Consider the following 27,054-nt stretch of genomic DNA (forward strand, 5'->3'; position numbering starts at 1 on the left):
AACCAGCAGATTATTTTTTACAGTGTAGCGTTTAGGGCTGGGTTTACCTTTCTCTTTCAATGACAATATTTACATGCATATCAATACTTTTGTCGTGTGAATTTGACTATGTAATAACATGGATCTTGCTGTTTTACTTAAGTAATGGCCATATTTAGAGTATTAATAATAAAATGTGGGCTACTGAGATAACATTCAAATCATTTGAAGGCCGCCTGGACGGTATTCACAATCTGCAACATTCACCCATTATTCCATAGCTTTCCATGTCGGCTACTATCTACAATTTGTAGCATTTGATAAATCACACAAGAGTTACACAGAGGCAAAATAAATGCCACTGGAGCGATAAGTCATCAGGGGTTAATGAATAATCCTCGTATGCAAGACTGCATGGACATGGGAACACATTAACAAAACACTGTGCTGGCGTGCACGTCAACATCTTAATCAGATCGCCTTCACAATCAATGACGGGGAAATAATTGCATGATTGTGTGCATGTAAATAAAGCCATTGAGCAAACACACTGGCTTGAATTGTGGCGAAGAAGATGGCAAAAGGTCAAACACTGGTCACAGCGTGACATTTTGTTTGGGCGGTCTATTGTTAGGTGTTTTTTTTTTTTCTGCTCAGTGAATGTGTGGCGGGATATGAAACAAAAGCAGGACAAAGCAGAAACAACAAGCTCTACGGATCACTTTCCCAAATTGTCTGACAGCTCTCTGTCATCAAGGAAACCCGATGGTATCTTTACTGAGACGCCGGTGCCTTTTCTCCTTCTTGGTGCAATGAAACGTTCCAAGGAAGGTAACTGGATAAGAAAGGATAGTACACTTTTTTATTTTAACATCAATTATGATCGATTAACCCAAATTCTGTGCAACATTTATAATCTTCCTTGAGCGACAATATTCTGAACCCACCCGTCAGGTTTGGATGTGATAGATATCTGCGAGAGCTACGCAGATGGGTGAAAACCATTTCTTTAACCAATGAGATGAGACCTCATACAGCAGGTTTGTTTCTGTGCTCAAATCTGAGAAAATTCAATCTGTGGCAGCTGAAAGACGGTAGAGGACGGCTGACTGGCAGTCTAGCTGCCAGCGATGAGCATATAAAGCAGTGATTTCTGTTTAAATTATGACAAAATGACATGTCTGTATCCCCACAGAGAAGACAGTCTAATGATCTCTGGATGCAGTCCACACCCCTCCACTCACAGAGTGAATTAACACGAAGGACTCTTAAAGTGACACACACACGCACATGGGCGCGCGCACACACACACACACACACACACACACACACACACACACACACACACACACACACACACAGCCCACAATGGTTACAGTTACAGTGTTGATGATGACAGCAGATGGCTCCCTTGCTAGCACATGGGAAATAATGGTTTCCAAAGGACTGCAACATTGCGGTGTGTCATCAAACTCCAAGAGACGACCAAAGTGAGTCCAGCTCCTTCTGTGCTTCTTTATCCTATTAAAAAAAGAAAGCAAGTAAAGAGTATATTTGAGATACAGTATCTACGGTTTGGCGTGCCTCATCATCGACTTGCGAATTTTTGGAGGAAGACATTTTGTGAGACAACGGCACCGAGTGTGTGTCACATGTCCAGCTGGCCAAGGCCACGTGTTAACGACAGCTGAGACTGGGCTGGCCAACGTGTGGCTAAACGCTGGCCGGTGGAGGCATACCAAGTAAGCCGGCGAGGAAAGGAATATAAACAGCTTTTACACAATCTGACAGTGTACCTCTTTAGAGACGGTGTCCATTGAGCAAGCAGCCTCACACATGTTTCTAGCCTCACATTTCTGCCCCAGGTCTCGGTAGCACTATCCAAAAAAGAGGAATGAGAAATGTTTCATGCATAGTTCAGTCAAAAAATAAGATTGCTTTATGACCCCACAAAACTGAGACTAGTTTAATGAAAAAATAAAATCTCCCTATGAAATTAATATTGGGTTTGTGTCTTTAACGGAGGTTTACTTGTGCCGACCTTGGCCAAAAACACATAGTTGAGTTTGGAATATTTAGGATGGAGCTCCTCCACCTGTGAATGAAAAACAAGAGGCATTAAAGAGGCTGCTGGAGATCACCCGTACATCTGTTCTTTTGCATACAGAAAAGAATGAAATGTGTGAAAATATGGAGAACTACCCGGCGTGAGGTATTCTATAGTATTGTAATAAGGTCTCATATAAAGATAATATGGAGAACTACCAGGTGTGAGGTATTCCATAGTAGTAATAAGGTCTCATATAAAGATAATAGTACTATGAAGTGGTTGACTAATCAACAAAGCAGAGATAGTTGCTGTAGCTCAGCGGGACTCAGATGTGGCCAGCTTCACAACCACATGGACAAAAACTACAACTTTTGGAGTGGGCTGCTGGTAAATAGGTAGTTAAGGAACAAAAAAGCGTGACTGTGTAGTATGCAATGTATTTCTTCCTCACTGGAAAGAACGAGAGAGCGTGAGAGAGAAACTATGTTTCACTTTGAAAAAAGTATTAATAACAGGCTGGCAGGAACAAAAATATTCCACCAGCAGTGGAATAAAAAAAATAAGCCAGGTGCTAGGCGTCCGGGTGGTGTAGCGGTATATTCCGCTGCCTACCAACACGGGGATCGTCGGTTTGAATCCCTGTGTTACCCCCGGCTTGGTCGGGCGTCCTAACAGACACAACAGGCAGTGTCTGCGGGTAGGACGTCGACTGTGCGTATGTGTCCTGGTCGCCGCACTAGCCCCTCCTGGGGTTGGTCAGGGTGCCTGTTCAGGAGGGGAGGGGGAACTGGGGGGAATAGTGTGATCCTCCCATGCGCTACGTCCCCCCCTGGTGAAACTCCTCACTGTCAGGTGAAAAGAAGCGGCTGGCGACTCCACATGGATTGGAGGAGGCATGTGGTAGTCTGCGGCCCTCCAAGGATCGGCAGGGGGGGGCGCTGCAGTGACCGGGACGGCTCGGAAGAGTGGTAGTTGGCCGGGGTACAACTGGGGAGAAAAAGGGGGGGGTCCCAAAAAAAAGGGCTGCAACATAGACACCAAAGAGCCACACATTACTTTTGAGCCAATGTTTGAGTATCCCTGCCACAGCTTAATTCCACGGGATGATTATCATCGATTTCAGTGGAACTGGACATTAAAAAAACCCCCAACACATCAGGTAATCGAGTATGGGGTTAGAGTAGGAACATCAGCAAACATACAGATTGGAATGAAGATATGAATCTTGGTTTAGGCAATGTCAGACTGCACTAGATGTGTCATTACAAAAGTCTGTGAGGATAAACTTTTCCCTTGAGTCACCCCCGTCTCTGTCTCCTCTTCTTCAAGCTAAATAGGCCTCCTACAGTTAGGGGAGTACAGATAACACCTGGCCACTGGTAAGCAACTGGAGGAGTTGTATAACCTCGCAGGATGTATTTGTTGAAGGCAGAGGCAGCCTTTTCAGAGCCCTTGCAGCCATAAGCAACAAGTTGTAACAGGGACCACTTAAATCAAATTGATGAGTGAGATACACAAGACAAGAGGAAGAGGCATGCATGAGAATATTGGCCAGGAGCAAATTTCATTTCTCTACTATATAAACATGTGAAATAAGGGAGCACAGACTAAGCCTCTTTGAATACCTAGGGTTTGGCCTTAAAAAAAAACAAAAAAACAAAAACAAAAACAAAACAGAAGGAACCTGGGGGGCAAGTTTGAATTCAACAATAAATAAATAGGGCCCTGCTTTCTAGAAGTTTTAATGTTAAGGAGAGCCCAGGATACCAGATGGAAGGTATGCTAAGACCCAGTGAATACCTATACCTGCAGAGAGAAATATAAACAGGGAAAGAGACAAGAAGATAAATAGAAAGGTAGCTCAAGCAGTAAAGTCTACAGATACACACAGAGAGGATGGGCTAGATGGGGCAGACGCCAGCAAGCCCCATGAGCGACTCTGCTCCTGCAGTCCCACTCAAAATTTATATCTGATTACATTACAAATCATCAGTGAAATGAACCTCAATTTTCACTGAAACTGAAATGTCTACAATGTATTATTGATATCCTAATCACGGTCAACAGGATATAAACTGGTAAGAATGAACAACTTTGCAATTCCAACTTGCAAAAAAGGCAGACTAGCACTGTAGTACTGTTGGAGTTATCTACACCCAGCAAGAATTCAGAGGGACCAAATCATTTAAAAAGCTGTACCTGAGTGAATAAATGTAGAAAAAAAAACTGCAAAACTGTGGAGAACCATAGCAGATTAAATGAAAATACCTTCAGAAAATTCTTGAGCGCATCTTGGACTGTGGCACTCGGAGGCTCTCCAAACAACGTGGCGGCAACTTTCCTCTCGATCCACGATAACTGAGCCACCTGCAACACACGGTCATGGAAAATGTCGCTGATTCAAAACAGAGAAATCCAAACTGAAATGAGGGTGGTGATGATGTAGATATAAAAGATCAGTGTTCTGGAAAGCATGAGAAGTAAGTTCTGCCACCACACATTAGAAAAATTCTGCAAAAATCAAAATCAAAAACAAATCCAATAATGCCCTCCCCCTCCCTTTTTCTCCCCACTATATCCGGCCAATTACCCCTCTTCCAAGCCGTCCCGGTCTCTGCTCCACCCCCTCTGCCGATCCAGGGAGGGCTGCAGACTACCCCATGCCTCCTCTGATACATGTGGAGTCGTGAGCCGCTTCTTTTCACCTGATGGTGAGGAGTTTCGCCAGGGGGACATAGCGCGTGAGAGAATCACAGTTCCCCCTCCCCCCTGAACAGGCGCCCCGACCGACTGGAGGAGGCACTAGTGCAGCGGCCAGGACACATACCCACATCTGGCTTCCCACCCGCAGACACGGCCAATTATGTCTGCAGAGACGTTCAACAAAGCTGGAAGTAACACGGGGATTCGAACCGGCGAGCCCCGTGTTGGTAGGCAACGGAATAGACTGCTACGCTACCCAGACACCCCCACAAATCCAATGACTTTTTAGGACTACAATGTATTGTACAGAAATTTCCTTGGAATGATTCTATGATCCACGGAACAATATTCATGATCACTATGACATCTATTGTATGTTGAAATATAACATCTGGTTAAAATGAAAAAAAATTCCTGTGAATGGTTTGGTTATTTTTTTTGTCAAACTTTGCTTATATTTTTAGATTTATATAACATGGAAAGTTATTTTGCCCCACTTTATTTATTCAAAGTCATTTATTACTACAAGAGGCTCAGAATCCCATTAAAAACAACTGATAAAGTAATGATGGGGGAGCACTTCTATGACAATACTAACTCGGTACTGGTCCTAGGAAGATAATAGCCTGGTGGAGTCTGGGTCAAACATTCACTCCTTCTTCCTCACCACATTCCCTATTCATCTTAGTAATGTCTGACTGCAGGTAAAACGGTGTCATCATATGTCCTTCAGAAGATTGCTGCTGCCAGAAGTTAAATAGTAAATCACTGTTACACATCAGCATGTTCACCAAGATCCAAAAACATTCAAAACATCAGGTGTGAGCTCTCAAACATTTAACCATCCTTCAGTGCCTTGTTCCTGCTCTTGTATATGTGGGAAAGCTGTTGGAATAAGAGTAATAGAGATATTTCTACTTTGGTGGAGTGCATATTAAATTCTACTGTCTACGTATGTCACAGCAAAACCTATCTTAACAGAGTTTTCCTGAAAGGAAAAAAACAAAATTGTTGTTGAGTTTTCTGCTTATTTAACTTAGATCAGGATACTCATTCAGAGGGAGATAGTATATTCCTCCAGTGTGCATCATCCATTACTCATAGGATCCAGGAGCCCTTTCAGGTAGTAAACCCCATAGGAACTCCACTGAGCTACATCCTCTCCGATGCATTATGTAATCCACCGGTGGGATGTCAATCGTGCCTGTTTTATGCCAAGAAACAACTCCTTTCCTTTCAGCCTACTGCTTAGATGAGCAGCAAATTACTGAATAAAGAGCGGATGAATTAACAGCTACTGTTTGCAGAGAAAAAGCTGTAAACTTGTGTGTGATTGTTTTGTACACTTTGAATTACCTAATTTATCATCTTGCCTTACTTCAAAATATGAAAATAAAAAGACCATGTCCAAAATCACAAGGTCAGATGATCAGACTATGCTGAGGAATAATGTAGAAGAGAGATGTTGATGAAAGACAACAAAAGAGAAACAGCATAAAGACCTCTCTCCGGTACATTCTGGTTTAAAGGGAACAATGGCCGGTGTCAGCCTCCCGTGGCGTTCTCCATGGCTATCGTCGCAAGAAAAACAACCCTTAGGGAAAACTAAACAGTGGGAATGAATGAAGGGAAATAGTGGGTGGGTTAGCAGAGGCGGTAGGCCAAGCATAAATGTCTGCCTTCGCAAATTCACGGTTGTTGATGTGAAGAGAGACGGGAACAATAGGTGTGTGCTGCCGTGTTGCTGGGGTGAACCAAAATGTCACGTACCGCGTAGCACCACCGGCCCAGGAGATAGTAGGACATGGGGTCCTGCGGCTTCAGCTCGATGGCTTTATCCAGGTGATCCTGAGAGAGGGGAGAGAGGCGGGGAGATGGTTTACAGTGTTGATTCATGACATGGCGGCTTTTCCATCTCTTCGTTCCAACCTGATCCACCCTGCTCCACCAGCCCACAAGTATTTCACAAACACCTCTCACACACGCGATGGCAAAAAAAAAAGAAAGAAAGAAAGAAAGAAAGAAAGAAAGAAAGAAAGAAAAAAAACAAGCACTGCACACTCCCCGCTGTCAAGCATCCTCCCTCTCCCTTTTCCACTATCTCTCTCCGGTCTAGATTTTCCATATCCTCTCTCGCTCTCTTTCACCTGTCAGGTTTTTGTAGGTACGGTGTTAGTGGAGGCAGCTCTACGTGCCATTCTCCACCTTGTGCAGCTGATGCTGGCTGGTGGGGCAGCATACCGGGAAAGGTTGGATACAACTAGCCTCTGGAAGTTAAGCAAACACCCCTCACAACTGGTGTAAGCATGAGCCGACTCCTTGAGGTGAGATTCATTGATACACAAACAACATAGGAGGCACTCACACATGTATGTGAATTCTCAGTCACAGGTGAGCGCCACCACAAGATTAGGCGTTAGAAAAAAAAAAGAAAAAAAAGAACTCACCTTGAAGATGTACCCGTTCTTTATCCTGTTCTGGACCGTGTCGTACTCTGCCATGATGCCGCACATGATGGCGTACCTGTGGAGATCATGGACATTCAGCTCACTCTTATAACTATAGCTAGCCTGTCCTATGGCATCTATGAACCTAAAAAAACCACGTGTGCCAACAGTGTTAAAATATATGCCCTTTTGAAAACCACAGATGTCAGTTTTTGACCCACTGACTCCAAAAATAAAACATATTAAACAGACCTTGATTTTCCTTCTACATCTCTTCTAAACCCAGGCACCAGGGATTCACTCAAGGGAATAAACAACACGGGTTTATTTATTCAGAAAGTGCAAGGCTAATCAGGAAAAAAAAAAAAACGGCTCGTAACTCAATTTACATTGGCCCCATCGTCAAAGGAGTTTTCACATAAATGACATGAAGGGCAGCAAGGCGGGAAAACACACTTTAAAGTTGAAATGTCACAACCCCACCCTCCAGCCCCTCCAACACCTCTCCACGCACTTGTTCTCACACACGTCATGCACACACGTGTACACACACACACACACACCGCACACAATTATGTTATGCCAGACTAGTGCCCTAATGGTGCGGTAGTCCCTCAGTCAAATACAAACTCCCAAGTTACTGCAAGACGGCAAAAAAGTTTTCAGTATTCGATAATTTAGCAGCTGCAAATTTAGGGATTTAATTACGACAGATCTCTGCTGAGAGGTTTGCCAGTTATAGTTAAAGACCATTATGTATGTTAATAAACATTTAAATATAAATAAAAATTCTGCCTGAAGTGTAGTTATTGACACAGGACGAAGGTCCGAACTCAAAAACATCATTTCTGAAAAGGGGTTGACTCTTTATGGACAACAGCAATCCGCCATCAATGATAAAAGGTCCTTCCTATTGAAAAACAATTCTAGTGCAGACCTCCGCTGTGTTTTCCTATACGACTACTACTTTCGGCTGCTACCGTTAGGGGTCGCCACAGTGGACCATCCGTTTCCATGTCTTCCTGTCCTCTGCAACTTCCTCTGTCACACCAGCCACCTGCATGTCCTCCCTTGCCACATCCATAAACCTCCTCTTTGGCCTTCCTCTTTTCCTCTTCCCTGGCAGCTCAATATTCAGCATCCTTCCCTTAATATACCTAGCATCTCTCCTCCACACATGTCCAAACCATCTCAATCTTGGCTCTCTTGCTCTGTCTCCAAACCGTCCAACCTGAGCGGTCCCTCTAATATGCTCGTTCCTAATCTTGTCCTTCTTCGTCACCCCCAGTGACGTCGTGTTTTCCCTATAAACATTTCAATTCTAAGCCTGGTGTTCAAGTCATTATAATAGTGGGTACACAGGTTGAAGGTTTACAAAAATAAAGCCCAAAATAACGTTTAAATTGACTAATAGAGGGCGCCACCTATTGAGAAAAAAATACACCTCCTAACCTGGTCAATCAGTTTCCACAAAATATCAACTACGGCGATCTATAGGGCCAAATACTGTCTGTTTGTCTCGCTATTTATCTTTCAATTTATCTATCTTTCATCTAGGGCGGCACGGTGGCCAAGTGGTTAGCACTGTTGCTTCACAGCAAGAAGGTCCTGGGTTCAAACCACCGGCCGTCCCAGGTCCTTTCTAGAGTTTGCATGTTCTCCCCATGTCTGTGGTGGGTTTCCTCCGGGTGCTCCGGTTTCCTCCCACCATTAAAAAGACATGCACGCCAGGGTTAATACTCCTGCCTGTGCCCCTGAGCAAGGCAATAGTAAGAAGAAGTGGAGTTGGTCCCCGGGGGCTGCACGGCGGCTGCCCACTGCTCCTAGCTACACAGCTAGGATGGGTTAAATGCAGAGAGTACATTTCATTTGTATGTACGTACAAAATGACTAACAAGGAGTATTTCTATTCTATTCTATTGAATTTGCTGATATCATTCCTGCCTTTGTGACCTCTGAGTTACTAAATACATCTCTTTGCATGCTCTTGAACCCACTCAAATGGAAAGCGTTAAAAATTACATGGCCTTACACCCTTTAATTAGTGTGTGCTGCAACATTTAACGACTGCTTGTGTCTAAATGATAGTGTCTTCAGCAAGCAGAATACAAAGGCTACCAAAGAAGCAATCTGACACATTGAAGCTTTTTCAACAAGTCAAAATCAATGTCAATGAAGAACACTGCTGCGACGTCTCTTCTGCCAATGCTTGACTTTTAAGCAGTCAGCTACTGGAGTTTCGGTGGGTACAGCGAGTTGCACCAACCCGTTCTCCACGTCACCAAGACATAAATCAACTTAGGGCGCAGAGGAAGTCAGCACTATTCAACCGTCTTTCTTAAGATTCCTCAACAGACAATTTTGGAGAAGGACTTCAACAAACACCAACCCCTACAAGGTTTAAGACTCTATACCAAGAGGAAAAGGTAAATAGGAGGGAAAGAAGTGATTCAGAGTAGGGGGAAGAGAGAAAGGTGATCAAAGTGTTTCACCACAAGGCTGTTCTGATGCTGCTGGTACTTGGTGTCAAACACCACGGCACGATACAAACACCGTTTCATAAGCGGGGCTGCTGGGCAAAAAGGGTCATCTGACAATCTGTGGTCTGACATGGTGGTGCTGATGGTACATATAGATGGTATGCACTGGGGTCTGCATCTATGAATGAGATATTTTAAAGACGGGCATAACGAGACATGTACTTGCAGGAGACATACTGAACTGCTAAGAAAACAGTCGTGTGTCTTCTTATCAGAGCTTTACGTCTCCTGCAACTGCAACGATAAACTTGTGAATGCCCTATAAAATGCACATGTCACACATTTGTTAAAAGCCTGTTCTTTATTTGCACTGTGTTTATACCGTTCACTTTGCAATTCCTTGTTTAAGTGTAACTGAGATAATTAGATATTTAATCAACTCAGGTACTCGGGCAATTCAGGGGTATTGCTATTTTTGTAGCGATAATGTTTGATGATTTAAGTTTGTTCGCATCTTTATTACACATTTGTGTCCTTTAGTCTTCATGTTGACCACCAAGACAAACTTCCATAATCTCTATCTCTCTCTCTCTCTCTGTCACTCATGAAATACAGCTAATTTAGAATGTCTATATGGACTGAGGCTCTTGGAGGACAGTGACAGGTAAATTGGGTTATTTGGTGGGTTGTGGCAGGATACAAATTATATGACATGATCAGCAGGTAATTCAAAATTTAAGCTGGAGTAAGGTGTGTGTGATCTCGCCCTACGTCAGGTATGGACGTGATCTATTTGACTTCAACTGGCATTGTTAAAACGATTGTCTGCTTGGAGGGCAGGGGAAAAAAATTAGTTCAGGTGGTTGTATGTAACCGTGTGCAAACATAAATCTCTCACACTTTGTGCTTGACATTATGAATTTCATTTAATGTGGGCGGTGTGGAAAAATAAGAATTAAACAAGTGCCAACCGCACCATTCACTTAAGTGCCATTCACACCCTCTGCCAAGCAAAGAAAAGTGGGCGAATTGTGTGTGTAAGTGTAACAGAAAAGTTCTGTGTTTATTTTCTTAAGTCACTGCGGGACTCAGCCGTGCCTCTGCTGATTGGCGCCCGATGAGCAGGGAGCTCCACAACATCACAAGAGCAAAGATGCTATCTGTCTGCAGTTGTGCCGACTGGCTTCCAATGAAAACACAGTGTGGGATGCAAAGGCTTTGAGAAAATCCCACACTGACGGCCAGCTACCTTTTAGCGAGGAAACTGGGCCAGGAGGTTGTTTGGTTTACATCTACACACCAGGTGTGAACCAATGGACAATTAAGGAGATGAGTTGCTTCCGTCATCCATATTCTAACGTGTTGGGGAAAGGGACTTTCTGTTTTACAGTCTTAAAAATGACAAAGAAAGGCAAAAATATATCAATTAACAGGCAGTGGAAATCTCCCACACAGCTTTTGGAATCAAGACTTGGCAACAAACATTAGCTTATCTGCCTTCATTTTCCTTTGTGGAGGCATTCCATCCAGCCAGACGGAAATCTTTCCTCCCTTTATTTATGTATTCTAGAATATATTATGCGATTAGGCGTAATAAATCTTGTCAGAGGAGGAGAGAGACCAGAAAAGCAAATCAGAAGAGAGTACTAATCGCAGTCGAGATCAAGCCTTGCGTAGGTGAGGGCTGTGGGGGGAGATTGCTCAACATCAGGCTACTGCAGGACATACTTTTCCCCATCTCTGCCTAGATAGTTGTACCATTATTCAGCATGTCGCAATGCCTGCAGTGCTTAATGAGAAAAGTAAGTGGGGTCAGAGGTGCTACCTGCAGAGCTCCTCATAACTGGCCAAGTGCATAGTAGTGTTGGCTTGTCTCCCTCACTATGGAGTTTGCCTATGGGAGAAACAATGGAGAGAGCTTTCAATTAGCCAAGGACAGATTGTGATTATATCCAAGTCCTTCACTAACCTGTGTCTGTCTGCTAATCAACTGAGAAATCCTCATAGAAAAGGGATATATGTTGTATGTCTTTACTAACTACAATTTTATTTTCAATCAAGACCGATGAGGCACCAAGTCTTCCAAAGTCCTTTTTTGTGGAACTTTATATAAAGTTTATATTTCCAACAAGAAAAAAACATCACACCTCCAATGAGAAGAGAGGAGGGTGGAACCAAGAAAGGGAAGGAAAGGGAGGGAGAAAGAGAGCAGGGGAGATGGGATGTGAAGGTGTGGAGAGGTGTGTCTGGCCTCAGGGGCCTACCTGCTGTTGTTTTGCCTTCCCTATATTCTATGTGTTGAAATTTTATCTCTCCTGACTTTCGAAAGCAAGGAGGAGAAGCATCAAGAGGGGAAGGAAAGGAGGGGAGGGAACAAAAAAAAACACCCATGACAGGGGAAGACAAGAGAAAGACAGAACATTAATTGCGCAAGGTTAGTCCCCATTTCCACTGTGGCTCACCAAAAATCCCCCACTCTGCTGGGTAAAAACAAAAGGGTCTAAGTGTCAGCTCCTTGGCGGAAACTGCAGATTGATTTCAGCCTTCAAATCCAAACATAGAGAGCTCATTCAAAAGGCGGAGAGGACTTGGTGGTGCTCCAGGCCAAAACTTGCACAGAAACAGGAGGAGGAACTCGAGGAATTCAAGGGCAAGTCTGTGAGACTGCATGGGAATGAGTGTGGGATTTGTGAAAAACTGATGGTGTGTTGAGAGTTCAAACAGCAACGGACTATATTAAGTACAGTGGCGTTTGAAATCTAATCACCTATAGATTTTCCACAGCCACTGAGGAGCTATATTAGGTACTTCTTGATGACCACAGGAAGGTTTGTAATCGAAATGCCTACGGGTTTTCCATAGGCACTGATTAAGTGCAAGGGAACAAAGCTGAATGTAGTCACAACAACCCTAATGAGTACCACAGTGACAAAGGCATGTGTTTGGTTTTTAAGTTGTTGATCCAAAGTCCAAAGTGACCCCTCTTCTGAACAACGCTTGCAACTGCCACTTGCAGGGACTCTGGTTAATCCGCAGGCCTTTGCACCTTTGGAGATGCCCTATTGTGAGGGATTTACCCAGGCTTAATTTGAACAGTGGAATCAATGAAAATACATGTTCAAACAAAGCCAGCAGTACAAGAGTGCAACCATGTCCCCCTGGTCGTCCTCCTGCTGAGATTATACAAATAGGCTTTGAGCCTTCAGCCCAAAATGCACACAGGCAACCCCATTCGAGAATGTAAGTATGCATAAAAATGTGCTTGCATACTCACTCGCTCAAACACAAATGCTAGGCTTAACATTTCCATACACTGATACACAGGTTATATACTAAATTTAGGGACCTATGAAATCGCTTTTACATTTTGCCCAAATTCCATTTTATTTTTTTTCCATTTTTGGTTTTCTTGATTTTAACTTTTTCTTTGACTCAGATTTTTGTCTTTTTACCTAATTTTGCTGTAAGAAAGTTTGTTTAATCAATTACAATAATTAAAAAGCAAACTGTCTGTGTGTATTTGTTTTTTTTAACTTTTTTTCTGTGATGCCAGTCACGTCAGCATCCCCCCCCCCCCAACATGCTCATGCACACACATGCAAAATGACAGAAATGTGACAGGGTTTCTGCAAGTGAGAGCGACAGACAGTTTACCAACAATTTACTTAATATTCTGAACATTTCCAAATTTTGTATACTTCATATTTGTTTTTCCCTGACATCCATTTTTATGTCTCCATTCTGTGATTCTGTCCGTTTTTTTTAATGCATCACGGAAAACACAGGGCCCCATAAATCCCACTTGAGCTCCACAGCAGGTCTCATTTGTCAAATGGGGGTCTACTGGAAAGTTCTTCAGTGGATATGTCAACTGTCCAAAGCTGGAAAATTTTATATGAATGGAATTTGAGAGGGGAAAGGCCAGAGGTGCAGGTGTCCTTTCTGATATGCTTGGAGGAGTTCTAAAGTTAAAGGGATGTCACTGTGGAACACTGTGGACACACTGATCTAGCATTCAGCTCAACAGCACTCCGATAGATTCAAGCAGCTCCCTATACACGTGACTTCAAAAACCTGGTTGTTTGTGGCAGAGCAGGTACTGATTGACAGTGAATTTGAAGATCTGCCAAAGTTGCGACCTGCTTGGCAGCATTGAGGAAAAAGGGTTGACAAGTTTTCTCACGATATCGGTAAGGTAAGCAAATAGCTCCCTCAGACTTTAATTGCCTTGCAACACTGCCTGACACAATCCCCCAGACTCCATTTCCTTCCTCAACAAACTGCTGCTTTATCTACTTTGCCTTGTCCATTAAACTTAGACAGTGTTTCCGACAAGTTTAAGAATCTTACAAATTCCATTAGTGGATATAGGATTAAGCGTTAAGCTTTTTTAAGCTGTTGCTCTTAATTAGCTAAACAAATACAGCCTTCTCTTTCACTTGCCGTCTAAAGCGCTATGGTATGCGCATGAGCTAATGGTAATTATTTCCTAACAAGCATGGCAAACAGGACTGCAGGCTCAACGAGGTGCTCTGGGACTGTTCCCATGCATAAAACACCATGCACCTGTTAAAGAACAGAAGCCACTCACTCAAGATCAATTACAAATGATAGTTAGGGAATGTACAGTAAGTTATGACAAACCCACAAGTGGAAAATATGAGCTTATAAAAACAAGCGGGATTTTTTTCGAAAGTACACTCCTTTAAATTCCAGTAGAAGCAGGACAATATTAGCGTTTCATCTGACGATATCGTCATAAAGCTTTGTTTGTTCCACCCATCCATCAGGTCATGAACAAAAGTCTTAACATGAGCAGAGTTTCAAGTGAAGAATGAAGCTGTATATAGCCTTTACCAATGCAAACAGAATAATTACCATAAAACCCACTTTTCAGCTAATGAAAAGCAAGGGGATTTTGCCCGGGTCACCAAGTAAAAGGGGTAGTATATGTTTTCATCCGAGGCAGGAGGGGAATGGGGGCTCTCGATTTCCTTGTCTTTGATGTCTGCCATACAGATGCAAAATTCCTTGTAAATAATTGTGACACGTGGGCCCACTTTTCAAAAGAAAAAAAGGTCTCCATGTACTGTCTACCAGCATAACAAAGAAGCAGCAAATAGGTGTCTAGATAATGTACACATCAAGACCATTTCTGAGAGAGAGAAGAGATCACGCAAGGGAATGAGAAGAGAGACAACTGAAATCGGGGTGAAATGCAAACAAAAGGACATGAGTCGGATTCAAACTAAAAAACAAAACAAAACGAGAACAGTAGGCTCTATGTCAACACCATCTGGATGCCAGTAGCAGCCAGTGTAATAACAGAGGACCATAAATCACATGGCTATGTGAGTACTGAGCACAATCAATGTTTATATTTATATAATTGAAGGGGGATGTAATGCCATTATCTAGAATTGGAAGGGGTGGAGGGTGGGGAGGGGTGTGAGGTGTCAGCAGGAAGAAGAGATTGAGAACCACTATTATGGCCAACATGTATCTCTATGAAGTATAGTACAGCTAAGCTATGTTATAAAAAGTTCAACTCATACTGACTGATCTTCCCACTGCACATTCCAAATGTTTCAAGCAAGTCAAATAAATGTTATTTGTATAGCCCATTATCATAAATTATAAATTTGTCTCTGGGCTTTACAGCACTACAACATCCAGTCCTTAGACTCTTGCATCGGATAAGGAACAACTCCTTTAAAAAAAACCTTTAACAGGGAGAAAAAAATAGGAAGAAACTGAGGAGGGCTCTCTCTCTCAAGACAGACAGAAATGCAATGGATATTGTGTGTACACAATTTACAGAATACAACACTGAAAGAAGATAATGGAATTATAGTCGGATTATAAAATATATGAAGATTATGATGAGGAGGATGCCAAACAGTGTCCAGATGCCTCCAGAACAGTCTAGGACCTGAGCCACACGACCACCATCACCATGTAGACGTGACAGAAGGGCAGACTACACATGTACACAGGGGAGACTCATATCATACCATTCACATATGCGGGAGAAGAGACAAGAAAAAACATTAGTAACACATCAGAGTGAGAGAAGGATTCATCCATCCATCCATTATCCAAACCGGTTATCCTGCTCTCAGGGTCGCTGGAGCCTATCTCAGCAGTCATTGGGTGGGGAGACAACCTGGACAGGCCAACAGGCCATCACATGGCCTGAGAGAAGGATATAACATTGAAACAGGATATGGATTTATTAGATTTCGAAAAAAAAGTGATGAGGAGGATGCCAGTGTCCAGGTGGCAGCCATCATCAACATGGACACCTGGGAGAAGGACAGACTACACATGCACACAGGGGAGACTCACATCATGCCATTCACAGACACAGGAGAAGAGAAAAGGAGAAGACATCATCCAGAGAGAGAGAAAAGATTTGAGAGAAGAGAATCATTTGCAATAGTGAATAATCTATATGCTATAATCTCGTCAGCAGAACAGTACTTGGTAAATTCATTGAGACAGAAACTGACCTGCCATGTAGTACAGGGTGTGAAGTACTCAATTTAAATGCAACTAATTGTAGGCTAAGGCAAAAAATGCGTTTTAAGTTTGGATTTAAAGGAGTCGACAGAGTATGATTGTCTCACGGCAGCAGGCAGGTTATTCCACAAGAACAGGGCCCAATAGGAAAAGGCCCTGTCACCAGCTGACTTCTTTTTAACTTTGGGTACACAGAGGAGCCCCATATTTTGAGAGCGGAGAACTCGAGATGGGATGTACGGTTTAAGAAGATCAGATATAGTAGGTAAATGGGGCAAGCCCATTTAGGATTTTAAAAGTCAGCAGAGGCACCTTGAAGTCTGATCTAACATGGATAGGAAGCCAATGAAGGGAGGCAAGAATTCGTGTAATATGGTCAAATTTTCTAGTTTTAGTTAGGATTCTAGCTGCAGCATTTTGAACCATCCGAAGACTTTTCGTACTAACGTGGCAAACTTGAAAACAGTACATTACAGTAATGAAGTTTGGATGAAACAAATGCATGTATTACAGTCTCTGCATCAGCCATGGAGAGGAGAGACTGGATTTTAGCTATGTTACTGAAGTGAGAAAAGGTACTCTTGGTGATTTCTATAATGTGCTTATCAAAGGAAAGGCTGGGATCAAACATAACACCATGATTTTTGACTGTCACTCTTTGTGAAATCCCAGAGTTTTCGATTGTTACTTGATCAAACTGGTGTTTGTGTCTAGCAGGGCCAATGACCACTATCCCAGTTTTATCTGAATTTAAAAGCAGGAAATTTAGTGACATCCAATTTTTCACAGCAGCCAAGCAGGCCTCTAAATTAGTCATTTGAGTATGATCATCAGCCCTTATAGGCACAAACAGCTGAGTATTATCCACAGAGCAATGGAAATTTATTCCAAGACTGCATATAATTTGGCCAAGAAATGAAATATATAAAGTGAAAAGTAGAGGGTCAAGAACCGAGCCCTGAGGTATGCCATATTTAACGTCAGAGAATGTCGATGCAATATCAATATAGCAGACACAGTGTATTCTTCCAGATAAAGTAGGTTTTAAGCCAAGAGAAAGGTAAGCCAGAGACACTGAAATTACAATTTATTCTGTCTAATAGCATACAGTGATCAGTGGTGTCAAAGGCTGCACTGAGGTCCAGTAGTAGAAGCACAGAGGTGGAATCAGAGTACATAGCTAGCAAATGATCATTCACCACTCTGGTCAGAGCAGGTTCAGTGGAGGACAGGCCCTGAAAGCTGATTGAAAAGGTTCATATAGATAGTTTTCTTCTATATGGGTCAAAGTTGTTGATACAAAACTCTCTCTAGTACTTTAGAAAAGAATGGAAACTTCAGAGACTGGTCAATAGTTATTAAGAGACCCTAGATTGAGGTGCGGTTTCTTAAGTAGAGGTTTGACCACAGGTGTCTTAAAACTGCTGGGAACAGTGCCAGTAGTAAGTGATAAATTAACAAGGCAACTTTGCTTTTGCCACCAGTCAGGAATAATACACACATACATGTATATTGAAATAAATCTGCCCACAACCTATCAGGAGGGGGCTCTGAGCATTTCCTGTAGATTCATCAGAGTGTTGGTTGCCCTGTATTATTTTATCTGGCGGCAAGCAAGACACTGCATCACAGGCGCTTGTGTAGACTTAAACTCCTGCTGAGAGAAAACTAGTGCCCTGCATAAAGGCCTGAGTCATGGTTTTTGGGGCAGCTGTTTCAAGCCCTAGACACAGGGGCTACCTTTCAAGAGATGGGAGGGTGGGTGGGGGGGTGAATAGGAAAATTAGACCTACCACTGATGACTTTCAGCGCATGAAGGATTCAGCCGCACAGCCTCCTCGCCGATGTTCTTCCCTGTGGAGGGGGTGGGGGCAAGATAGACCACTGAGAATGATGTTGTGCTGAAACACAAACTCAACATAAACTCAATCCAGGACATTTTTGTTCACATAACAGTACAAGAGAGCATGGATTAGTGGTATCAAAGGGTGTGCTGATTTGAAGAAAATAAGAACCAAGGAACACCACTAGGCATTGGATTAGAGCAATAAAAACAAAAGCAATATGAAATTTGATACAGGAAGAGAGTGGGGTTGCAAATCCTTCATCACTCAGTGGCGGCTGTCTAATTCCAATCGGCCCATAAATACCTGCATGATTGTTACAGACACACAATATATATGTATATATAAAAAACATTTTACTTTAAATAGTCATGACTGTAACCCTGTCAAACCCTTTCACAATGGTATCTTTGTCAAAAGCACCTGGCCAGCACTGATTAGTGCCACATTAATGAGAGGTTAACAGAGAAACAGGTCAATCCAGTCTGAACTTCAGTATGATCACACAGCGGCCTCTGTTTAAGAAAAAAACATCATATCTTCACATCACAGCACAACACATGCAAAGTGTGAAGTGTGATGAGTCACTATAATTTGTTTTAAAAAAAAGTGGAAGATTATTGGGTAAAAACCACGAAGACTAGTTAAAAAATAAGTTGATAAATTCCTCCTGCAGCCAACTTGGCTAAAAAAAAAAAGACATCAAAACGTCTGCCATGAAACCGAATTAAGCATCCTAAAATATTTCGTTTTGTTAAAAGACCACTCTGAAACCTGAGAGTAGGGGTCCTCATATAAGTTAAATGAACACACTCAATTTTCTCAGAATCTATTTCATTTTTTAAAGTGTTGCCTTAATTTTTATATTTTTTTTTTGGTGTAAACACTAATTGTAGTGTTTTTTGTAGGGGTAAAATAACTCAGCATTTATGAAAGCTGCTTTAGCCCTGTTGCTGTTTGACCGTCAGCCCTAAACCATTGCACAATGGATATCCTGTGACAAGAATTAATAGATCAAGTAAGAATTACTATTAAATACTTATTTTAGCCTACTAAATACTCTCTTAATCAAATGAATGGGTGATATGGGTGTTAAGATTTTTGTCTGTACAACAGTTAATCATCTCTGTCTAATGCAGCTTGTTACAACAGACACCTACATTTATAAGTTTGGCAAAAGTTTGCCAACAATCTTTATGCATGCTCAATAATCCAGCTAAGAAAATTACAAAAAGCTGAATCAGTTCATCTGGACACAACGTTTATTGAGACTGCAGGTATCCCCACCCAGGGGACACCTACAGTCAGTTGAGACTGAAGAGGTCGCTTAGATGAGTGATGCAACGTTTCTCTCAATAAATGTTTTGTCCAGATGAACTGACTCAACTTTCTGTGATCTGCCAACCATCATTTCTGCCAATTCTCTTTAGGCCCAAAACACAAACCAGCTGACTGAAGTCATAGCAGAGAACAGAGACAAATGTGAACTGGCTTTTCGAGAAGCCATTCAAGTGTTCCTTTAGTGTGCCAAGGTCTCTTCCGGAGTTATTTGTGGCACATACAGATATATGGAGTTGACGTTTTTTTAACTCCATCATCTCCATCACCCATGATGGAAGGCTTGGTAAATAAGGCATATAACAAGCGTTATTAGACAATTATGAAAAATTACCAGCCTCTGCATGGGTCTTCTTTTCTTCCAGGCTGGAGCTGATGTCATGAACATCACAGTAGGCTCGGGTTAATCGCCAAAGAAACTGTGAATTCTGTCCAAACTGCAAGGAAAGAGAAGTTTGATCAAAGGTTCAACTGGGTTTTATCAGAGACTAAATATTTTGTAATCAGCTTTAGTAGGGTTGCACCCAAATCTAGTCCATAGGGGTATAAGGGGTACTGAGTTTCACAACCAATCCAACATACTTCCTCTTTCTCCTTCAGCAGGGTGTTGAGACTCTCTCGCTTGTCAGATTCAGTGCCCTGATGTAAAATGTCAATCCTATCCAGAAAGACTAATAGTTTGTCCACAATCTCTTCCTTGCCGCTCTGACCAAAATCACTTGGCTCCTCTTCCTCAGAGTCTGTCAGTGCGGTCATGTACCTGAAAACATAAATACTCCATTCATTAAAAAAAAAAAAAAAAAACCAAAAAAAAAAAAAAAGTGTACTGTATTTTTACCTGCTCTCAGTATATGGACTCTTAAGGTCAACGATGTGGGCGGGAGAAGAACTTAATACTTGTCGTAATACATGCTGGCATTTCGTTTCTCAAGCATGATTTCCTCAATCCTGCTCATAGACAAGACAAGAAACCTGACCTTGGTGAGCACCGACAAACTACTTTGGAGTGGCTCAAGTGTAAACTCTACCAGACGTGGAAGCTTCTCCTGGATTAGATGAACATGGCCCGAGTCCCAATAACTCAACGTATAACCATCTTCTACTTGTGAGGTGGAATGAAAAAATCTCATCTGAGGAAATCTCTCTCTGGTGATGACTAACTACAATCAAAATCAAGTCTTAACGAGTAGGTTTTATGGGCCCCCTCGCTGCCAGATGCTGATGATAATGGATCAGCGTTCACTGCATGTTTACACGCAAACTGCCTCACATTTGTTTACACAAGTGGGTCACTTAATTGTTTATAAATGCTGGCTGTTAAAAGTCTGGATATCTTAACATGGATACCTGCAGGCTTTCCACCGAGCATAGGGAAACTTTGTTTGTCGGGGGCAAGGCACGCAACACTCGGCTTTTACAGTCCCTTTTCAACCACTGTAAGCAAGCACTAACACCCTGAACTGACACTTAAGAAGTAGCAGCCATAAAAACTATATTAATAACATAGTCAGGTAGAAATGAAAGACACAGAGAAAGGTGAAAACATGAAAAGCCTCTAATAAGCATTGGCAGCAGCTGCATGTGCGTCACTGGCGGTTAAGGGAATGTTTTAGTCTCTAAGCTATGGTTCTGGGGGGATGTGTCAGAGCGGGCCACTGACATTGTGGACCCAACAGGTGCCGTGTGCCTGAGGCTCCATCTAGACTCCACCCACCCACCCCCCCATCCCTGTCCACACACACAGCAAGCACATACACACACCTTCAGCCTAAATTGGGGTGATTAAAGGAGCTGGTGCATGAGCCACAGAGGTGTTTTCTTCAAGTCAGGAAAATAAAACTGCAGAAAAAAAAACACTGCAAAAACGCACTAAACAAGGGGTAATGTCCTCAAGGCAGGCTACATGAAGAATTTTATTGTCTTGTTTAGTTCATAACATCATCTGGTACATCCGACTTGCTTCTATATCACCTGGAAAAGCAGCAATGGTTGATAAAAAAAAAAAGAAGACAAAACTGGACAGGCTACGTATATCAAAGAATGCTAGTACTAAAAGAGGAAAGTTTTTGCAATTGTAAAAATTGAAAATGTCATTGCTACAGGCCCATTTTTCACCTTCTTCTAGACATACAAGAGCTCAAGCTGTACGGTGGCACGCCCAGTAATGGAAATGCTTTCTGTGGGGATTAAAACTGTCAGTCTCTCTCCTATCACTGAGTGTGCGGCCAGCAGGCCTGGCCTGTTGGCTCAGCGACTCTTCCTGCTTGTTGTTCAAACATCTTTTTGTTTGGAAGGAAGGGTTTTGATTTATTCTCACACACACACACACACACACACACACACACACACACACACACACAAAATGAGCTTTTACGTGCCATCAGATTGTACTTCATCTACTACATCCAGTGGCTTGGTGAGGAAAGGACAAGTAACTGAGCCAAACACCAAAAATGAATGAGGCCCAGAGCATATATTTGTTTTATTGCTCTTTGCTGTCTGTTTGTCTTCATACAACCCCACCATGAAGTGACAACTGGTGAAAGTACACCAGAGGCCTTGTTTACGATCCCAAGTTCATAATCCCCTCCCTGCACAGTGACCCCAGAGTAAACCCTAAAATCTGCAGGCAGGGCTCAAACTATTTATTGGCCAACAGAACCCAGCTTAAAAAATCTGAATGGGCCTGCTTTTGTATGAGTAATAGCCATTTACTGGCTCCTGTGTTATCCCTTTGTCTGGACTGTATTCTACAGAACACTGCTTTACAACAGATCGATCTAGCCTTCGACTAACCATGGCTACACTGTCATATTAGTCAAGTTCTGTCACTCATTCACCTACTAGTTAATTTGTGTCCTTTCAGCCATTTGGTTATTCTCCTGCAGTTATTCATTAACTGCAGGAGGAGATGGAGGGGACTGCTGGGTAGCATGGCTCAGGAGGTACAGTGGGTCATCCAGTAATCACAAGGTCGCTGGTTTAATCCCCGGCTCCTGTAGAGAGCTTGCCAAAGTGTCCTTGAGCAAGACACTGAGCCCTTAACTATGGCTACACTGTCATATTGGTCCAGTTCTGTCATTGATTCACCTAGTAATTAATTTACCTGCCCTTCCAGTCATTCAGCAGTCGCCTCCACCTCCTCTCCTGAAGTTATTCACTAAATGGAAGTGGTGAGAGGCAACACAGTACTGAGAGGTCAGCACATTTCTGTCACACCATTCTATGACTCATCAACTGCTTAATTTAATTGAAAAAAAAAACAGCTGGCGGCATGGAGGTGCAGTTGCCTCACAGCAAGAAGGTCCTGGGCTTGAACCCTGGGGTTGTCCAACCTTGGGGGTCATCCCGGGGCATCCTCTGTGTGGAGTTTGTATGTTCTCCCCATGTCTGCGTGGGTTTACTCTGGGTGGGTTTCCTCCCACAGTCCAGACATGTAGGTCAGGTGAACTGGCCGTACTAAATTGTCCCTAGGTGTGAATGTATTGGTCATGTGAGGAACTGGTGGCCTGTCCAGGGTGTTTCCCCGCCTGCCGCCCAATGACTGCTGGGATAGGCTCCAGTATCCCGTGACCCCGATTGGGACAAGCGGCTTGGATAATGAACGGATAATGGAAAAAAAACCCCCACTAAGGATCCACTTGTATAATGCGTGTAAATGTGTGTGTATTTGTGTTGAATGTGTCATCACTTTCCCTAAAATGTTACTCACTGAACACATCAGAGAGAGCATGGCAAATCTACCATCACTAGCTGAGGACTGTAGCTAAGTACATGCACTGCCAGACTCTTAAATGTCTTGTTAAAAGATAAGATACAGAAGAATGTCATACATTACTGTGTCTGCAAATGAAATTCAATTAGCAAGGTTGGCATAGAAATATTGATGAGATGAGCACACTGATGCACACTGATGACCAGCTCAGATAAATCTGAACAGGATCTTCAGCAGTGGGCAGCATATATGCAATATTGCCATGAGCTTGATAAGAATTAGAGTCATGTTATGTATCTGGTTAATCTATGCCCAACAATAGGTCAGTGTACAGAAGTAGGCATATGTAATGAACATCAGTAGATGTGCTGGACGTCAGTAAAACAGAATATCAAATGAAGGGAAAAGAGTAAAGAGAATGCAGAGAAATTCTATTTTACTTCCTTTTTTTTGCCTTGGTAAAATCCCAGTTCTTTGTACAACCAGGATCTTATTTTTGTAGTTCCTGCCACCATGCAGTTTAGATATATCATGTTACTCATCATCTTTATTGTGGAGATTTTGGACACAGAACCATTGCTAGACAGCTTTACAGCGGCTTCTTACAGGGCAACTGAATACAAGACTTAAACACATCCTTTCAACGACAAAAAAAACAAACAAACAAAAAAAACTGTGTACATGATTTCCCATTATCTATAACTAACTATCATGTCTAGTACTTTATCAATGGTTACTACCTATAACCTATAGGCTTGTCATTCCTGTAAGTTGGATCAACTCAGCAACACAAATGGCCGCTGATAAAATCGGACATTTTGGGTAATAACTTTTAACTTTCATAGTTGTTTTCACTTCCAAATACATCTATCTATCCAGCCATTATGCAAACCGCTTATCCTGCTCTCAGGGTCGTGGGGATGCTGGGGCCTATCCCAGCAGTAATTGGGCGACAGGCGGGGGGGGGGGGGACAACCTGGACAGACTGCCAGGCCATCACACACACACAAATACACACACACACACACACACAATTTAGTATGGCCGATTCACCTGACCTGCATGTCTTTAGACTGTGGGAGGAAACTGGAGTACCCAGAAGAAACCCACGCAGACACAGGGAGAACATGCAAACTCCATACAGAGGATAACCTGGGACAACCCTCAAGGTCTCGAACCCAGGACCTTCTTACTGTGAGGTGACTGCACTAACCACTGCGCCACCGTGCTTCCCATACTTCCAGATACATGGTTTAGATAACTGGGTTGAATTGGACTCACTGAAACATGTTCGATACTCGTGTTTTGATTATCCATAAGATGCCATTGTAAAGCTATGTACAGCGATATCCTGTATCCAACAACTCTACAATGAATCCAGTGAGTAAAATAATATCATAACCAGTATGCACATTGGCAAAAACTACAAAAATAACACCAAGGTTGTAAAAAAAACTGGAAGTACCTTCCAAGGTGAAATTATTGTAACCTTCTTGCTTAATAGATCCTGGAGTAACAGATACACAACTGGTCTTTGACACCTTTAGCCCACTTAGAAATTTACCCTGAATCCAATGTGGCTGTTTGCGGAGATATTCTCATTAAGAGTATAAATGTTGGCAGGCTATCCAGAGGTATTTTAAAACTATGTAAAATTAAGGATGAAAACCACTTTGAGAAAATACAATGCTGATCTGCCTCTGAAGACTTTTAACAATACATCTTGATCAATACACCTTATGTAAACATGCTTCTTATGTAAACAAAAACTGCTGGGCCATAAAAAGTTGACCTGAACTAATATATGGACTAGCCACAACTTGTTACTAGCATAACCATTGCAATATCCAAGACTGTGAAGCTCTAACAAGCTTTCTCAACATGCAGTGTGCATGCTGAGGAAGGTTATCCATTCAATAAACAGAAACCAGAGGGGGATGACATAGTCTTTCAAGGGAGCTTAGCAATGGCAGTCACCATGGTAAAACCCTTCAAAACAAACCTGACGAACAGTTACCATCCCAACATCCTTGGGCCTCAGAGCATTCAGCCAGGCTTTTTCAGTCTGTGTACTGCTGGTGGCAGGGCCATTGAAAGGTGCCTCCATCACAATATATGTCTGGAAAGAGTGCAGATTTTATTCTTGTGGAGCCCAGGGGGTGGATGGGGGTCAAATCTCTCCTAACCTAACCCCCTGCTACCTTTCCTATGTTTCCCACAGATAAACTTCTATACCACAGATATGGTGAGATCATCAAGTTTCTACCATCATATGCATCATGGTACCAATAATGCCCCCTGTTTGCTGTGCTAAGTAACAGCATGCAGAAAAACATGAAGGCTTTGATGATATTAACTCGTCATAAACTTGTCATTGTGACACCACAGTGAAAAATTACAGTCATGCCATTGTTCACAGCTTAATGTTTGTTTGCTCTTATGCTGGCACAGTGCAAATGTAACCTGCAGCTCTTTTCTTCATTAGATAAGCAGCTTTATGAACAGGTAGAGTGACTGAATCGTCCCATTGGTCTAAAATAAACACTGAAAGGCAGTAACCGGTTGCAGGTTGAGGTTTCGCCCGAAGCTACAGGTCCTGCACAAGGAACTTAACTGTATTCAAAGGAAGCTTATGAATGAAAAACAAAAGGCATATCAAGGCAAGAAATTCTTCAAATTAATACAAAAACAGAGAAATAGCAGATAATACCTACTATTTATATGCAAAGTGAGTTCAAGAAATCACAGAATGGTAATAAGAAAGGAAACCATCAGTGTCCTGAACATAGCTGTAATTTAGACATGTATAGTTCACCCAACTAAGCAATAAAAATGGGGGGAAGTCCGACAATGGCTGTTTATCCACTGAATGCTAAAAATAACATGAAGAAAAAGAATGCAAAACAAACAAAACTCCATTGTTCATGTTACTCATGCATATGATTACTTTCAAGGATCACATTTCATTCTTGTTTGCAAATGTGAACTGTTAAGCTACAGTGCCCTCCCCACTAATATTGGCACCCTTGATAAATATGAACAAAAGGGATTATGAAAACATGTCTATCATTTATTCTCTTGATCTTTCACTCAAAATATTAACAAAAATCTAACCTTTGATTGGAGTAAAACAATTGAAAGGAAAAAATGAATTTCTATCATGAAACAAATTTTCATTCTGAAAAACGTGTACCACAGTTATTGGCACCCCTTCATTTAATACTTGGCGCAACCCCCCTTTGTCAAGACTCTTTGACAAGATAACAGCTCTGAGTCTTCTCCAATTCACCCTTTGCAGACACGTCACAATTATCACGTGACGAGAGAGACTGCGCCATGACGGACAGCAGTAAGTGATAGACCGGGAAATTCAAAAGCGAACAACAAAAACAAACAAAATATTGCGACGAATGAGTAGCTATTATAGTTTAAATTTAAGTGATGGCTACCGATAGTCAGAGTAATGTTGTGGAGTTGTCCTGTGAAGTGAGTCACCTTGTAGGACGGCACAAAGAGAGATATGTGGAGAAGCTAGCGTTATCAGGGTTAGCTAGCGACCCGTACCTTCTTCCTACTGATGTGTTCACAGATCTAGCAAAATCGTCCAGTCTGCCCGAGTTCAATCCACACGATCTGTACCACTATGTTACCAACGGAGTGTCCCCATACACAGGTGCTGATCTAAAAGCATACAAAAGTCTGGATGCTTACCAGTTCTTTGTAGCTGGTTTGGTTACAGAATCGCGGTGCTACGCTCACAGCAGGGGGATGTACCTCATGATGGCAAAGGTAAGACATAGCTAGCCAGCTGTGTATGTTTTTAACCTGTTTCCCCTAGGATGCCATCAAAACTCAAATCGACTGTAACCAAAAGCAGCTCATACTTTCCTTGCCATTTCATAGTAGGTTACACAGTCTTGCCATCTACATTTGGGTCATTCCATAGAAAGTGTTACGTTTGAGTCCAAAACATTCA

At 42.3% G+C, this 27,054-nt stretch overlaps 1 protein-coding gene across 1 annotated transcript in view; it reads right to left on the reverse strand.

Annotated features, from left to right (window-relative positions):
• Positions 1–27,054, reverse strand: part of LOC130123050 (regulator of microtubule dynamics protein 2) — a 41,984-nt gene continuing 14,930 nt past the window's right edge. The window contains exons 3-11 of the mRNA XM_056292174.1: positions 19,946–20,123; positions 19,698–19,800; positions 17,975–18,035; positions 7,180–7,255; positions 6,503–6,580; positions 4,298–4,396; positions 2,021–2,074; positions 1,776–1,856; positions 1–1,500 (exon numbers count right to left, since the gene is read on the reverse strand). Coding sequence (XP_056148149.1) covers positions 1,447–1,500; positions 1,776–1,856; positions 2,021–2,074; positions 4,298–4,396; positions 6,503–6,580; positions 7,180–7,255; positions 17,975–18,035; positions 19,698–19,800; positions 19,946–20,123 — 784 coding nt within the window. The 3' untranslated portion in view covers positions 1–1,446. The remainder of the gene's footprint in view (positions 1,501–1,775; positions 1,857–2,020; positions 2,075–4,297; positions 4,397–6,502; positions 6,581–7,179; positions 7,256–17,974; positions 18,036–19,697; positions 19,801–19,945; positions 20,124–27,054) is intronic.

This window comes from Lampris incognitus, chromosome 13 (assembly GCF_029633865.1).
Source record: "Lampris incognitus isolate fLamInc1 chromosome 13, fLamInc1.hap2, whole genome shotgun sequence".
Lineage (NCBI taxonomy): Eukaryota > Metazoa > Chordata > Actinopteri > Lampriformes > Lampridae > Lampris > Lampris incognitus.